At 38.0% G+C, this 14,826-nt stretch overlaps 1 protein-coding gene across 8 annotated transcripts in view; it reads left to right on the forward strand.

The window, feature by feature from the left end:
• The window catches only part of RIC8B (RIC8 guanine nucleotide exchange factor B), a 100,607-nt gene that overhangs the window by 4,228 nt on the left and 81,553 nt on the right, over positions 1–14,826 (forward strand). For all 8 annotated transcript variants that reach the window (XR_009494567.1, XR_806804.4, XR_806806.4 and 5 more), the window contains exon 2: positions 4,595–4,642. Coding sequence is in view for 5 of the 8 variants with exons in the window: in XM_002687663.6 (XP_002687709.2) it covers positions 4,595–4,642 (48 nt within the window). In the remaining 3 variants the exon portion in view is untranslated. The remainder of the gene's footprint in view (positions 1–4,594; positions 4,643–14,826) is intronic.

The raw sequence follows: 14,826 nt of genomic DNA on the forward strand, positions 1-14,826 counted from the left end.
CTCAATTCATCTGTTAAAATGTATTGAGTGCCATGTATTTTGTTCTTTTAACAGATTTAATAGAGATACTGGTAGCCTTCATTATGATTATCAACAACAAACAGTGGTCTTGGGCCTTGAGGTGCATAAAAGTATCTTAGTTCCTTGAATCCAGGATATTTGGACTAGAAGGAACCTCAAAGATCATTGGGTCCAATACTCTGAATTAATAGGAGAAGAAACTGGTGTAGCATCATCATCAACTATGATGATGACTAGAGAGATGGTTTGCGGCCATAGAGGCCACCTGGGCATATGATTACCCCTTGGCAAGCTCCAACAGAATTCCATTATGTAAGTATGACAAGTTTATGGCCAAATGAAAGGTAAAAGTTACTTAAGATACAGACAGGTAGGTAGGTCTCTGAGATGAGTCCTCATAAGAGAGGAAAACAGCACTGATAGTAGTGAGGTGTGTTTATGCGCTGCTGCTGCTAAGTCGCCTCAGTCGTGTCTGATTCTGTGCGACCCCTTAGACGGCAGTCCACCAGGCTCCCATTCCTGGGATTCTCCAGGCAAGAATATGGAGTGGGTTGCCATTTCCCTCTCCAGTGCATGAAAGTGAAAAGTGAAAGTGAAGTCTCTCAGTCGTGTCCAACTCCTTGCGACCCCATGGACTGTAGCCCACCAGGCTCCTCCGTCCATGGGATTTCCCAGGCAAGAGTACTGGAGTGGGTTGCCATAAGAATCCAATTGATAGAGACCTAATTTGGAGACAGTTGTAGAAATACAGCCTCCACATTTGAACAGGGTATATAAACATCCTGGACCATGTAAGAGGACATTTTGTTTTACACTTTGAGGTTGAGTTCTGACTCTTTGGGTTCATTCTACAGATTTTTGATGAGCGTGTGTAGTGGGCTGTTCCTTTGTTATATGTTCTTATTTCCAGATTGGATTATATAATCTCAGTTACTGGGGTTTAGTTCTAGAAAAAATCTCTCTTCCTAAAACACAGCACAACACATACACACACACACACAGACACCACTCCAGTTAGGTTGATTCCTTTGCATTGGTACTGTTTGAGTATATCTTTGGAAATCTATGAAATAAATCCTAGGTGTCTAGTGGATCAGTATTTGGCTGGATGCCTCCCCGTAGACTGTGCAGTAACAACAGTAGTGTCTACTTATTGAACACCTGCAATGTGCAAGGTGCTATACACAAAGATAAGGAAACTCTTGACAGGCAGTAAAGTTGAATGACTTGACCAAGGTCACACTTTCAGTAAACAGTGGGACTGGATGCAAACCAGTGCTTTCTGACTATTGAGCCTAGCCTATTCATGGGATGTGAAACTGGCAGGGGGAGTCCTCAAGAGCTGGCTGTGTTACTGAGCTGTTACTAACTTACTTGGTCTCTAAAGCTTTACTGTTCAGTTCGTATTTGGTCCTGTTCATCTGGAAATTAAGCATACAAAGAAGGTGAAGTGTTGACTGTTGACCAGCAGTTCTAGAAAGACATTTGCAGCCAGAAATGCTGGATCCCCTTCCCTTCTCTTTCAGCCTTAAAAAGGGGAGAGAACAAGAGTTATGGTGTGCTGTGCTTAGTTGCTCAGTCATGTCCGATGCTTTTCGACCCCATGGACTGCAGCCCACCAGGCTCCTCTGTCCATGGCTTTTCTCCAGGCAAGAATACTGGAGTGGAGTGCCATGCCTTCCTCTAGGGGATCTTCCCAACCCAGGATTTGAACCCAGGTCTCCTGCATTGCAGGCAGATTCTGTCCTGTCTGAGCCACCAGGGAAGCCCGGTACAGAATAGGTTAGGTATGATCTAAGTTAGATAAGAGAAGCCTGCCTTAGAGAAGTCAACATCTTTGAATCCAAACAACCTTAGGGGTCTGAGTTTCTGAATAGATTGACATATTCTAAATTCAACTTATTGCCTCACAACACCAGTATATTTGCTAATTAAATTAAGTCCTCATGCCCGTTGGACAGGGCTTTTGAAAGCTTTTCTTCCTCCCTTCCTTCTTCCCTTCTTTTCTTCCTTTTTTAATATTGTAGTTTTATCACAGAATCAACTTTACATTTAAAAAGCAAAAGAAAAATTAGTCCTTGGTACTAATCTAAATTATCACCTTAAAAGATTTAATTCTATGTAGAAACCTTTTAAAAAATATTTTCATAACTTAGTGAGGGTCTTTCTAAAGATTATTTCTTTTTCTGTTTCCTTACCACAAATGCAAAAAAAAAAAAAGTTTAGGAGGACTATTGGCAACTAGGTACATTTATTCCAGATAATGTATGGAATTAATATTTCACATATGATGGCAAAAATTAAGCTTTCTTAGTTCTAAATGCAATTATGTATTTTCATTTGTAGTGAACCTTTACTAGGCTTCAGTTTATAACCAACAGAACAATCTACTGATTCTTTATCTTTTGTTCAGTGTTAGTTTTTACTTAACCTTGGGTCTGTAAATTTCTAAGTTAAAGCTTTTGTTCTTCCTTCCTTTTCTTCTTTCTTTCCTTGTTTGTTCATTAATTCATTTACCTGTCAATTTTTTTCTTTTAATAATAACAATATATCAACAAGTTTTGTCAAAGGAACCACCAGAAATTCCACCAACCCTGTATAGTTTTTATTTTTGCATTTTTAACACTCAAGCCTTTGTTTGAATGCATCCATCCATACATTGATATAGGTACTGTCATCATAGACATACAATTTGATATTTTACTATTTTTACAGCTATTGTCATAAAATAATTTTCCATGTTGTTACAGAACTTTTTAGCCATCTTTAAAAAAACTGCAGTATGATAATATTTCAGATGAATGCACAGTAATTTACTTAATCAGTCTCCTGTTGTTAGATATTCAGGTTGTCTCTTTTTTTTTTCCCCTAACATTTGATAACACTGCAGTGAATATAATTTTTCTCTCCTCTGGATGATTTCATTAGGATAAATTTCTAGGAGCAGACGTTCTGGGTCAAAGGATATGAATATTTTTATGGTTGCTATTATGTGTTGCCAAATCACTTTCGTTTTTGAAGATAGTGTCAATTTATACTGCCTCCAGCAATATTAGACGTGGATTACTGAAGCCCATTTCTCAGAGAGCTTTATGTCCTCAGCCTTGTTCTCCTTTGATCTGGTCTGTAAGCTACTGCTCAAAATATTCTTCCAGAATAAGCTACTGTTTACACCTCCTTCAGAGTCTTCCCCTGGTGGCCTGTCATCTTTATGTCAGTTCAGGTATAAATTTTTAAATCCAAGCCCTCACCATCTGACATCCATTTTAATTGTTTTGCAAACCATATGTGAGGCAGCTTCTCTTTAGGTTTCCTCAAATGGCCTTCTCTATTACCTCTAAGTCTTTCCTCTGACTATTTTGTACTTCAGAACTGCTTCTTTGTCAACATTTCTCAATCTCATTTAATTTCAAAAATCAGTTCTTCTACAAAGCTGTCAATGCAGAACCACCTGTAATGATAATATCTTTAGTACTTACTGTACTTAACTCCTGATGGGTTGCCAATAAATGTTTGTCAGTGTTGCCAATGAGAAATACAAAGGAAAGGCAGAGAGATGTTCAATAAAGGTTTTTTTTTTTAAAGGAAAACTTGGAGGATTCTTAAGCGCACTTGGCTGTCTTGAATAAAACTTGAGAAGAGAATGAGGAACTTTATGCTCTATTTTTTGGGGTACTGCCACTCTCTTGACAGTGGACAACTTACTCCATTCTCTATTTCAGCTACAGAGAAAAAATAGTGTTGCCAGTAATTGCAGGAGAGTCGTGACCCTCCTTTTTCTTTCAGTTATTTTTTTCTCAGTATCATTGGCATCATCATCATTATCATCCTAATGCTAACTGAGTGTTTACTATGTGCCAGGCACTCAGATGGTACATTATATGCCTTAGCTGTTTTAACCCTCACAGCAGCTTTGTGAAGTAGGCACCCCTCTTTTCACGTGGGAAATACAGTTATAATTTATTACTTGCTTAACTAATAAGTGGTGGAACCATGGTTTAAACTCTCATTCTTACAGAATTACTGTCCTTCCCTATCTATGATTCTCTGATGATTTCTTATTCCATTTGATAAAGTACCAGCTCCTCAACAACATTGGAAGATCCTTCCAAATCTCTATCCAGTCTACTTTCCCATTCTTACATTTCTCTGCTCCTGTCATCCTCTAACATGTGTCCTGTGTTTCATTCCAACAGAGCTGCTTATTTCACAAATATATCATACCATTTCACACATGAGCCTTTGTTTCCGTCCCTAGAATGCTTTCATTTGCCTTCTGGCAAACTCCTATTCATCCCTCAAGGTCCAGTTCAAATGCTCTATACTCTGTGCAAAGCATTCCAGATTTCCCTGGGCGGTTTGTGGCTCGGTACTCTGTTCTTTTCTGTATATATTTTTGCTTTAGCCTTTTTGTACTGCTTTATAGTTATTTGCTTCTCTTTTTCTTTAGTAAGAATATTGAGGTGATTTGGGAAGACAACTTTTTTTGTAGACATCAGATATTTTTTAACATAGCCAAAATGAAAAATCTGTACATTTAAAATGACATTGTTTCCCTTTTTTCCCTCTTCAGCATAGGGCTACTTTCAAATTTGAATCAACAGATGAAGATAAAAGAAAGGTAAGCCTTAGTGTTACTTTGTGTGGTGTGTGTGTCTGTATGTATTTTCATTCACGGCTTTATAACAGCAGACTTGATTTCATCTGATGGTTTAGTATTCAGTTTCCCTTATGTTTGGTTTTTAGGAATTCTGAGAAGAAAGACAAGTGCCAGGTTTAGTATGAATTACACACAACACCCTCCTGCTCCATCCCCATAGAACCGTTACACTTGCATAAATCAGGGGAATGGGAGGGGTTCAGAGGGGACCCTCCCCCATATCTTCTCCTCTCCAGAGATTGGCTTTGTTTGATGGCAGGATTGCAGGCTGCCAAAAATTGCTAATTGCTAATATTGTAAAGCCAGGCTTGGCTTTGGGTTAAGTTTTGGGGAAACAGCTATTGATGCTGCTGTGCCTCAACCACATATTGTTCTCTGTGCTGGCAGCTTTTTTTGTATCCAGCAATCATCTTGGTCACTGACTTCACTGGTAAAGAGGAAAATGGGATCAAGAGGCTCATCACTAGAGGAGTTATTATAAGAGAGGGTGCATCAGAGATCGGATCATGAAATGTCACATTGGCCTGTCGGGGTAGCTTGTGGTTGCTTTACTTAGTTGATTGGAACATGATGTTCAAGGAGAAGCTCACCAGTTCTGCCTCAGTGTTTCCTGGGCCCTGTACTTCTATCCTTGGCCTTACAAACAGTAAGACCAGGTGAGAGAGCATGACTGAATCCGTGTAAACCCATGATTGCTGCTGGAAAAATAGCTTAAGTCCAGTGCTTTCCTGGTAATGGTTTGATCATACCTTGAAATCATCCCTCTCTTCACATCTACCCCCATATTTAATGTCGACATCCTGCTCATTTTGCCTCTTAAGATTTCTCCATACATTCCCTCCTTAGTCCCAGCCCTTGTTCATACCTTCATCTGGACTACTGTACCAGTTTCCTAACAGTTCATTATTTTTCCAGTTATGTGTGCTTCCATAATTCCATTGTCCATAATTCTATAACAACAATCTAATTGTGTCACTCTCAACCTTGAAACCCTTGAGTGACTTTCTTTGTCTATAGGATAAAGTTCAAGTTTCTTATCATGAGCTTGATGGTCAGTGATCTGAAGCTTGCCTACTTTTGCAGCCTGTTGCTTACTTCTGTCCCTTGTAATTTATGCTCTAGGAACATGAAATGTTTCCAGTTATGTACATATACACATCCCTTCTGTTTCCTACTTCCTATCTTTGCATGTGTTGTCTTCTGCCTGGAATGCCCTCTTGTATATTTCTTCACCCTTTCACCTGTTTAATTCCTACTCACCTCTAGGAGCTTCTCCTTCAGGAAACCTCTGGCATTCCTATTAGAGTGAAATGCCCCTTTTCAGTATTCCTATAAAATTTTATGTAAATCTTTAATCCTATGCTTATTATTTGTTTCTTAATTTTATATGTGTGTGTGTGTTTCTCATTGTTAGACTCTGTGAACTCCCTGAAGACAGATGCTATAATAATAGTTATCTTTATATCCTCGGCATCTAGAATGCCCAGCACAGATAGGTACTCGAAAAGTTTTATTGAATGAGTGACAAGGAGTATAAACTTTGGAAGTTAAAGATTACTGATTTTCTTTTGAATTTAAACAATATAAATAAGACTAGAATACCCTTTAGAACAGGGTTCTCAGCCAGGGATGTGCTGTTTGGGGAGCTTTTTCAACAGGCCTGCTCAGGCCCCATCACTGTCTACTGAGTCAGAATTTGGGGGATGGAATCCAGGCATGTGCATTTTGATAAATGGTCTTCAGGAAATAAGTACCTTACTCACTTGGTGGGAGTAGAATATAACACAAGTCCATATGGAATAGAAGCTAGTTATATCTACCAAAATTACAGATGCATTTTGCCCTTTGACCAAGCAATGTCACTTTTAGATCTATTCTGTGGATAGATTGAAATAAAGTAAGCAGTGTTACTCACTGAAGCATTGTACATAATAGCAGATGATTGGAAACAAAAAAACCTCCAGGAATCAGGGAATATTTGTAGAAACTTATAGAGATTTGCATAATGGAATACTGCACTGTGGTAAAAGAGAAAGAGAGAGGGAGGAGAGAGACTATTATGTGCTAATGGGAGAGATGGTCAAGTAGAAGAAAAAAGAAGCCAGGTGTTAAAAAATGAATATATACATTTTTTAGGTATTCAGGCTAGGAAGGCAGCTGCTGTTTAGCTTAGTTGGGAGAATCCATACTATATCCATAGATTTGGGGTACCTTATGGATCTGACACTAAAATCTTTGACAGTCCTTTCACTAGTCAAAGTAAGTGCATGAAGACAGAGATTTCCCTCCCTCCATATGGCTTTCAGTTAAGGGAAGAAAAATTCCCACACAGTTGCTAGTAAAGCATGTTTATTTCCTGTAGGGTAGTAGCAAAACTTGACATTTTCGAGATAATTGTCTTTTACTGCCTTTTAGATTTTTGGTGACCATAACTACTGTACTGGTGTTAATTTTGGTTTAGTGTATAGATCGCTGCTTCTTGGGAGGTCTGATATAAACAAATGTCATTAGGGACTGAGCTAGGTAATCTTCATTAACGTAAAAACGTTGGCAAACAAAACTATTTCAGTCTCCAAAGGTTAAAACCATTAGTGACTCTTTCATGCCTAAGGCCCATAAAGACTTTGAAATCAAAATTATTGGACTTCTCTAAAGGATCTGCATCCTAACAGCTTTTTAAGTTCTCAGTGTAGAGAGACATGGAATATTAGGCATGTCTCCACATTAAACCCAGTCTTAAAATAGGAGGAACTCAAATTACCATCCAATTTGCTTTCCTGCTCTAGTTCTCTTTTTCTCTTTCCTAAACATGTCTCTGGAGCCTTCTACCTGTTTGTTGGTAACAGCATCACGCCTTTCCATAAACTACAGGTGCTGTTGCTCTGAAAAACACACCTCTCTTATGTAAAACCTTATGACAACCAATAAGTAGATGTAAGGGAACAGAGCCTTTCAAAAAATAAAACTTGATTGTGTGAACTTTCTAGGAATTGGTTATAAAGTAATGATCCTTAGACCTAATTCCTAACATTTGTGTAGCATTTTGCACTTTTATGAAGATTTGCTTTTCAGTAGTAAAGTTGTAATGTTATAAGTATGGAGAGAATATCACCATACCAATTTTATGGATAAGAAAACTGAGGCTTATGTTAATCACAACTTGTTAACACTCACATTACTAGTAAGTGGTGGAGCCTCAAGCAGAGAACAGATTTTCTTGCTATTATGTGCAGCTCCTTCACTGTTTAGTGCTCCATGGCTCCCACTCATTATCACTTGAGGTATATTTCAGAAGGTTTGAAATTATGACTCAGTACCTTGTTTTATCTCTTATACCTTGAGACAACATTTAGGCAACTAGACTTTAGACTTAAATCAGAAAATATCAAAGGAAATTACCAACTAGGAGTGCTTAAATTTTTCCAGAGAAGTAGAGACAGACACATTTCTGATGTTTGTGCATAGAATGCAGATAGTTCCAGGTGCATGTGGCTCATGGTATATTTGGGTGTAAGCACCTGTGCTTACTGAAGCATTTACTTTACATCTTGTCTACCTAAATAGATGGCTATGACTGTATACCAACACATAAACAAATGTATCATGCAAATATGTAGGACGGAGGAAGGTATCATGAATAATCTGAAATTTTACACCTTAAGGAAATGAAAATTCTTATATTGGTTTCTGAAGCACAGCTGATCTCAAGGCCAATAAAGAGAACTAATTGCAATAAATATTGGAAAAATACCTATCGTAAAATGATTAAAAGAATTGCAGCTCTTTCACCTCTAAGAAGACAACCATATCAAATGCAGAAAACTTAAGTTGTTGTCTGAGATAAACTTTTAGGTATTTAGTTATTTTCCTCAAAAGAATCATGTTAAAAATAGTTAAATTTCAAGCATTTATTTCATTAACTTCAAACTGACATAGGTAAGTTCATATATCTGTGAAGGTATAAGGTAGTTACTGAGTTGAGAACTCTTTGAGGACTAAAATTCTAGCTTACTTTTCTTCGTACTTTCAGTCCTTGGCACTGCATCTGGCACAAAATAGGCACCTACAATACATACCTGTTAAATGAATAAAGGGGATTGGAGATTAAGTGGAGACCAGAATTCTCATGACTTGTACATATGGTTTGGTTTTGAGTTTGATATTTTCTTAAGTAGGCAGCAGATTCTCAAGCACTTTTCATAACTGTTGTTTACTGAAAATGCAGAATACAAAAATATTCATACAATGTGATCATAACCATGTAAAACTAATATAAAGTATACAAAGAAAAATGTCTACAAGGAAATTCACTAAATAGTGGCTTTGTGTTATTACTGTGGATGATATTTTCATTTCTCTTTTTGATATTTTAAACTTTTCATTACAGTATATCAGATATAAGATAATATATGTGATAATATATTCTTTCAGAGTTATGTGATTCAGGATGTAAGCAAAGACCAATGCATTTTTAAATCATTTATTCTCTCTAAAATTGGCCTTTTGCGATTATCTTACATACTCCTTTTGGGGGAACATAAAAATGTTACTAGGTTTGGAGATAGTATCCTTTGTGGAGCTGGTTTATGGAGTGAAATAAATTTATTTGAACACAAAAGTCCATTCTACCATTTGAAATATTTCTTCTTTTTTCCACAAAGTTGGATGTACTTGGCATATTAGTAGAGATCTCTGTAGTCCACAAATATTTTTTCAGTAATTCCTGTGTGCCAGGTCCTGTGTTAGGCCTTGGTTCCTAAGTTGGCTATTTTCCTATGGTGTTTGGTTTGGCATTTCTCAGCTACAGATGCATACTGAGGGTTGTCATTGTGGACTATAGAAAATGAATGGGTAATTTTCCATATTAGAGTCCCCCAAGGAAAATGTGCCAAGATAGAACCATCAGTCGTATACTGTGAATCCATGCTTAGGGATAGCTTGAGGCATGAATGCTTGTTCTAAAAGCCTTTTACATTTAGTATAGTCATTTGAAATTGTTAAACTCCAATTTTCACTAAAACAAAATGAGCTTTGTGTGTCTTGCAAATTTGACTCAAATTTTAGTTGATGTCTTCACTTTGGGGAATACTTTGATATATGATGCAAGTTCGGTTCTCATTTAGAAACCAATAACTTTAAAGATAATCATTTTTAACATCTTGATTTCTTTAAAACACACAAACACACATATTACCAAATGCATTCTAAAACTTTTATTTTTAAAGTTTCTATCCAGCTGGAACTGGCATAAAACTTGACCAGAAGGGCTGAATTATATCATAGGCCAGGATGAATGCCTCACAGTAGTTCAGAAGTAAAATAATTTAGACTTCATTTCAGACTCCATTTTTTATTTTAGATGTGTTACCAAGGTATTGAAGGACTAAGTGTAGGAAGAAAGAACAGAATAGCCTTCTGATTTAGTAAGCCTTAGATATGACAGTCCATACGTGATCTCTGTATGGATCACTTTCTGCTTGGGAATGTTGAGTAGTATCTCTGATTTGTACTTTAGAGTTTCAATCCTTTTTTTCATATGAAAAACTCAGCAAGAAGTTCTGCTTCCAGCCATGACAGTGTGAGAGCTTTATGAACCTGCTCCTTAATTAAACTGGTTATTTAAAAACAACAACAACAACAGCCATTTAAATATCTGGAAATAGTCCTAAAAGCATGAAGTCAATGAAGGAACACTTATTCAGGAAAATATACTGAAAGTCAGAAAAGTGAAAGTCTGTGGTATTTAAACTGAGACCTGCTCCCTTTCTTCCCACTCTCAGTGGAGTGAGATGGAAACCCTCCTCCAAACTGAGATCAAACTGAGATACAACATCCCTTGGATCATAGAAAAAGCAAGGGAATTCAGAAAAACATCTATAAAATGTTTTTATAATATTTTCTAAATGTTATAAAACAATTCTGCTTTATCGACTGTGCTAAAGCCTTTGACTCTATGGATCACAGCAAACTGTGGAAAATTCTTAAAGAGATGGAAATACCAGACCACCATACCTGCTTCCTCAGAAACCTATTTGCAGGTCAAGAAGCAACAGTTAGAACCCGACATGGAAATACACACTGGTTCAAAATCGGGAAAGGAGTTTGTCAAGGCTGTATATTGTCACTCTGCTTATTTAACTTCTCTGCAGAGTACATCATGCAAAATGCAGACCCAGATGAATCATAAGCTAAAATCAAGATTGCTGGGAGAAATATCAGCAACCTCAGATAAGCAGATAATATCACTGTAATGGCAGAAAGCAAAGAAGAACTAAAGAGCCTCTTAATGAGGATGAAAGATGAGAGTGAAAAAGCTGGCTTAAAACAGCATTCATAAAAGTAAGATCATGGCATCTGGTTCATCACTTCAAGGCAAATAGATGGGGTAAAGTGGAGACAGTGGTGGATTTTATTTTATTGGCTTCCAAACTCACTGTGGATGGTGACTGCAGCCACGAAATTAAAAGACATTTGTTCCTTGGAAGAAAAGCTATGAACAACCTAGGCAGCTTATTAAAAAACAGAGAGACATCACTTTGCCAACAAAGGTCTGTATAGTCAAAGCTATCATTTTTCCAGTAGTCATGCATGGATGTGAGAGTTGGATCATAAGGCTGAACATCGAGGAACTGATGCTTTCTAGTTGTGCTGGAGAAGACTCTTGAGAGTCCCTTGGACAGCAGGGAGATCAAACCAGTCAATCCTAAAGGAAATCAACCCTGACTGTTTATTGGAAGGATAATGCTAAAGCTCCAATACTTTGGCCACCTGATGCGAAGTGCTGACTCATTGGAAAAGACTCTGATGCTGGGAAAGATTGAGGGGCAGGAGGAGAAGGGGATGACAGAGAATGAGATAAGATGGTTAGATGTCATCACTGACTCGATGAACATGAGTTTGAGCAAGCTCTGGGAGATGGTGAAGGACAGGGAAGCCTGGAGTGCTGCAGTCCATGGGGTTGCAAAGAGTTGGACATGACTTAGTGACTGAACAACAGCAAACTGATAGAGCCAAGATCAGAGCTCCTACTTTCCTCAGTCCTCAGTTGAAAGGCTACCTAACCAGTAGGAACAGGGGTAAGGTCAGCATTTCTCACCCTGCCCCAGCCACATGTCACTGAGACAAAATTCTGGGTGAATTATAGCTGAGAGATGGGATCTCTCTTCTTTCACCCAGTCTCCATTCGTGGGTCATGGGCTCTACCTTGAGTAAGGCAACATTGAGAATACTGGGGCACCAACTGCCCTTGCCCTGGCTGGTGGGACAAACAGATTCCACCTTGGAAGGCAAATTGAGGAGTTTTGGGTCTGCTACTCCCCTGTCTCCTCCAGTTGAACTTTCAAGGAGGTGTCATGAAAGAAGCATGCTGTTGTCTCTGCCCCCAGCATCAGAACCAAGGTTCAGGAATTTTGCCAAGAGAAACAAGCAGACCTTATAACAGTAAGCTCTGAATCTCTCCCCAGAGGGACCAACTTTTTGCAACAAAGTGAAGTTTCTGCCTGAAGATATGGGTTGTGATGAAAGGAGAAGGAGTCGGGAGGAGACTGACATACTGATTGGAGTTATAGGGCTAACCAGACATCTAGCTAGTTTGCTAGAAAGGAAGGAGGAAAGACAGCTGGGAGGAACCTTCCTGTAATTAGAACAAATCTTAAATACTTACCTCAGGAACTGTCTCTTCAAAGGAACTGTAATAAATCGGTTCAGTCTGTAGAGCAATTTATGCCTCAGGACATTGTTGAAGACAATAGATCAATCAATCTGTAGTTAGTGGAGCTTAACAGCTGGGTGTGGTCAGGGAAGAGAAAGTCAAAGAGAGGCCTGCCAAAGCCACTGTCATCCCAGGATGACTGTAGCAGACCAAAGGGTGAGACCCATGAGGAGCTACATCTGCAGGGAGGAGGAGGAAAGTATACTCAATGAAAATAATTCATCCAGTCACTGAGCAAATAAGAAAAATAACAATAGCAAGTCTTGGATGGCATAGGCAATACCCAGTGTTGATGTATTATCTAAAATGTCCGGCTTCAAAAAAAAAAAACAAAACAAAGCTATGTGAAGAAACAGGAAAGAATGACCTATACACTGGGGAAAAAGCAGGCAGTGGAAACTGCCTGTGAGAACAACCAGAGGGTAGATTTAACAGACAGACTTCAACATATTTATTATAAATATATTCAGAAAGGACTTCCTTGGTGGTCCAGTGGTTAAGACTCTGTGCTTTCACTTGAGGGGGCTTGGGTTTGATCCCTGGTTGGCGGAAGTTCTGCATGCTGTGTGGTGTGGCCAAAACGAAAAAAGAAAAAAATATTCAGAAAAGTAAAGGAAACAATAATTAAAGAAGTAATACAAAATTTGATGACATCACAACAAATGAATATCAATACAAAGATAGAAATGATTAAAAAGAAAAAGAAGAACCAAATGGAAATTTTGGAAGTGAAAAGTATAATAAGGGGAAAAAGATCACTAAAGAGGCCCAATGTTGGGTTCAAACTGTCAGAAGAAAGAATGAGCAAATATGAAGATAAAGCAATAGTGTATACAAGGTAAAGAACAGAGAAAAAAGAATAATGAAAATGAGTGCCTCAGAGAAATATGAGATGATGTTAATATATCAACATACATATAATTGGAGTACCAGAGGAGAGGAGAGAGAAAAGGGAAGAAAAAATATTTGAAGAAATGTCTAAAAACTTCCTAAACTTATTGGAAAACAATTTACATATCCAGGAAGCTCAATAATGTCTGAGTAGAATAACCTCCAAAAGATCCATAGACACATCACAATAAAAATGCTAAAATGGAAACACAGTGAGAAAATTTTGAAAGTAGCAAAAGAAAAATGGATCATCACTTACAGAGCAGTCTCAATGAGATACACAGCTGACTCCTCATCAGAAATGTAGGCCTGTGGCTGTGGAATAATGTATTCAAAGAGCTCAAAGAAAAAACCTCAACCAAGAATCTTATATCCAACAGAACTATCTTTTAACATTGCAAGGGAGATAAAAACATTTTTAGATAAATGAAAAAATGAATTTGTTCTAGACCCACCTTGCAAGAAGTACTAAAAGTCCTTCAAACAGATAGCAAGTTACCTCAAACAGCGATTTAAATCCACACAAAGAAACAAAAGAGAACTAGTAAAGGTAATTATGTAATTATAAAAGATAATATAAATGCATATTTCTTCTCCTATTCTTTCAAATGATCTTAAAAACAGTTGTATAAAACAATATGTCTATAGTATATTGTTCAGCTAGTAACATACAGAAACATGATATATTTGTCAGAAATAGCACAAAGGTTGATGAGAGCAAAGCTGTACTGCACTAAGGAAGTGACTCTAGATAATAAAGTCACTATTTGGTTCTAGAGAACCAATAAGGCCAAAATAACAAAAGCTGTAAGTATATACCAGCTGTCCTTTCTCCTCAGTGACTTCAAAAGACAAAATTATATATCAAGTAATCATTTTTGATATGTATAACAATAATGCCACCAAAGAGGGGAAAGAGACATCATATAGAAGCAGTGTTTCTACACCTCACTGGAATTAATGTAAATTGAAGCTAATTCTGTTTAGATATATACATATATAAGATATTTAAGCCCTAGAACAGCAACTAAGGAAATGACTCAGAAAATAATTCCATTTTGTAGAAGACTACAAAATGCTGTTGAAAGAAACTAAAGAAGATCTAAGGGCTTCCCTGATGGCTCAGTGGTAAAGAATCTGCCTGCTAATCAATGCAGGAGACACAGATTTGATCCCTGATCTGGGAAGATCCCACATGCTGTGGAGCAACTAAGCCTGTATACCACAACTACTGAGCCTGTGCTCTGGAGCCCAGGAGCCACAACTGCTGAGCCCTGCACACTGCAAGTACTGAGACCTGAATGCCCTAGAGCCCATGCTCCACACCAAGAGAAACCAACACAATGAGAGGCCTATGCATCACAGCTGGAGAATGGGCCCTGCTCCCCACAGCTAGAGAAAAGCCAGTGTAGCAATGAAGACCCACCACAGCCAAACGCAGAGAGTTGGACGGTGAAGAAAGCTGAGCGCTGAAGAATTGATTCTTTTGAACTGTGGTGTTGGAGAAGACTCTTGAGAGTCCCTTGGACTGCAAGAAGATCCA

The sequence above is a fragment of the Bos taurus genome, chromosome 5 (assembly GCF_002263795.3).
Source record: "Bos taurus isolate L1 Dominette 01449 registration number 42190680 breed Hereford chromosome 5, ARS-UCD2.0, whole genome shotgun sequence".
In the NCBI taxonomy this organism is placed as follows: Eukaryota; Metazoa; Chordata; class Mammalia; order Artiodactyla; family Bovidae; genus Bos; species Bos taurus.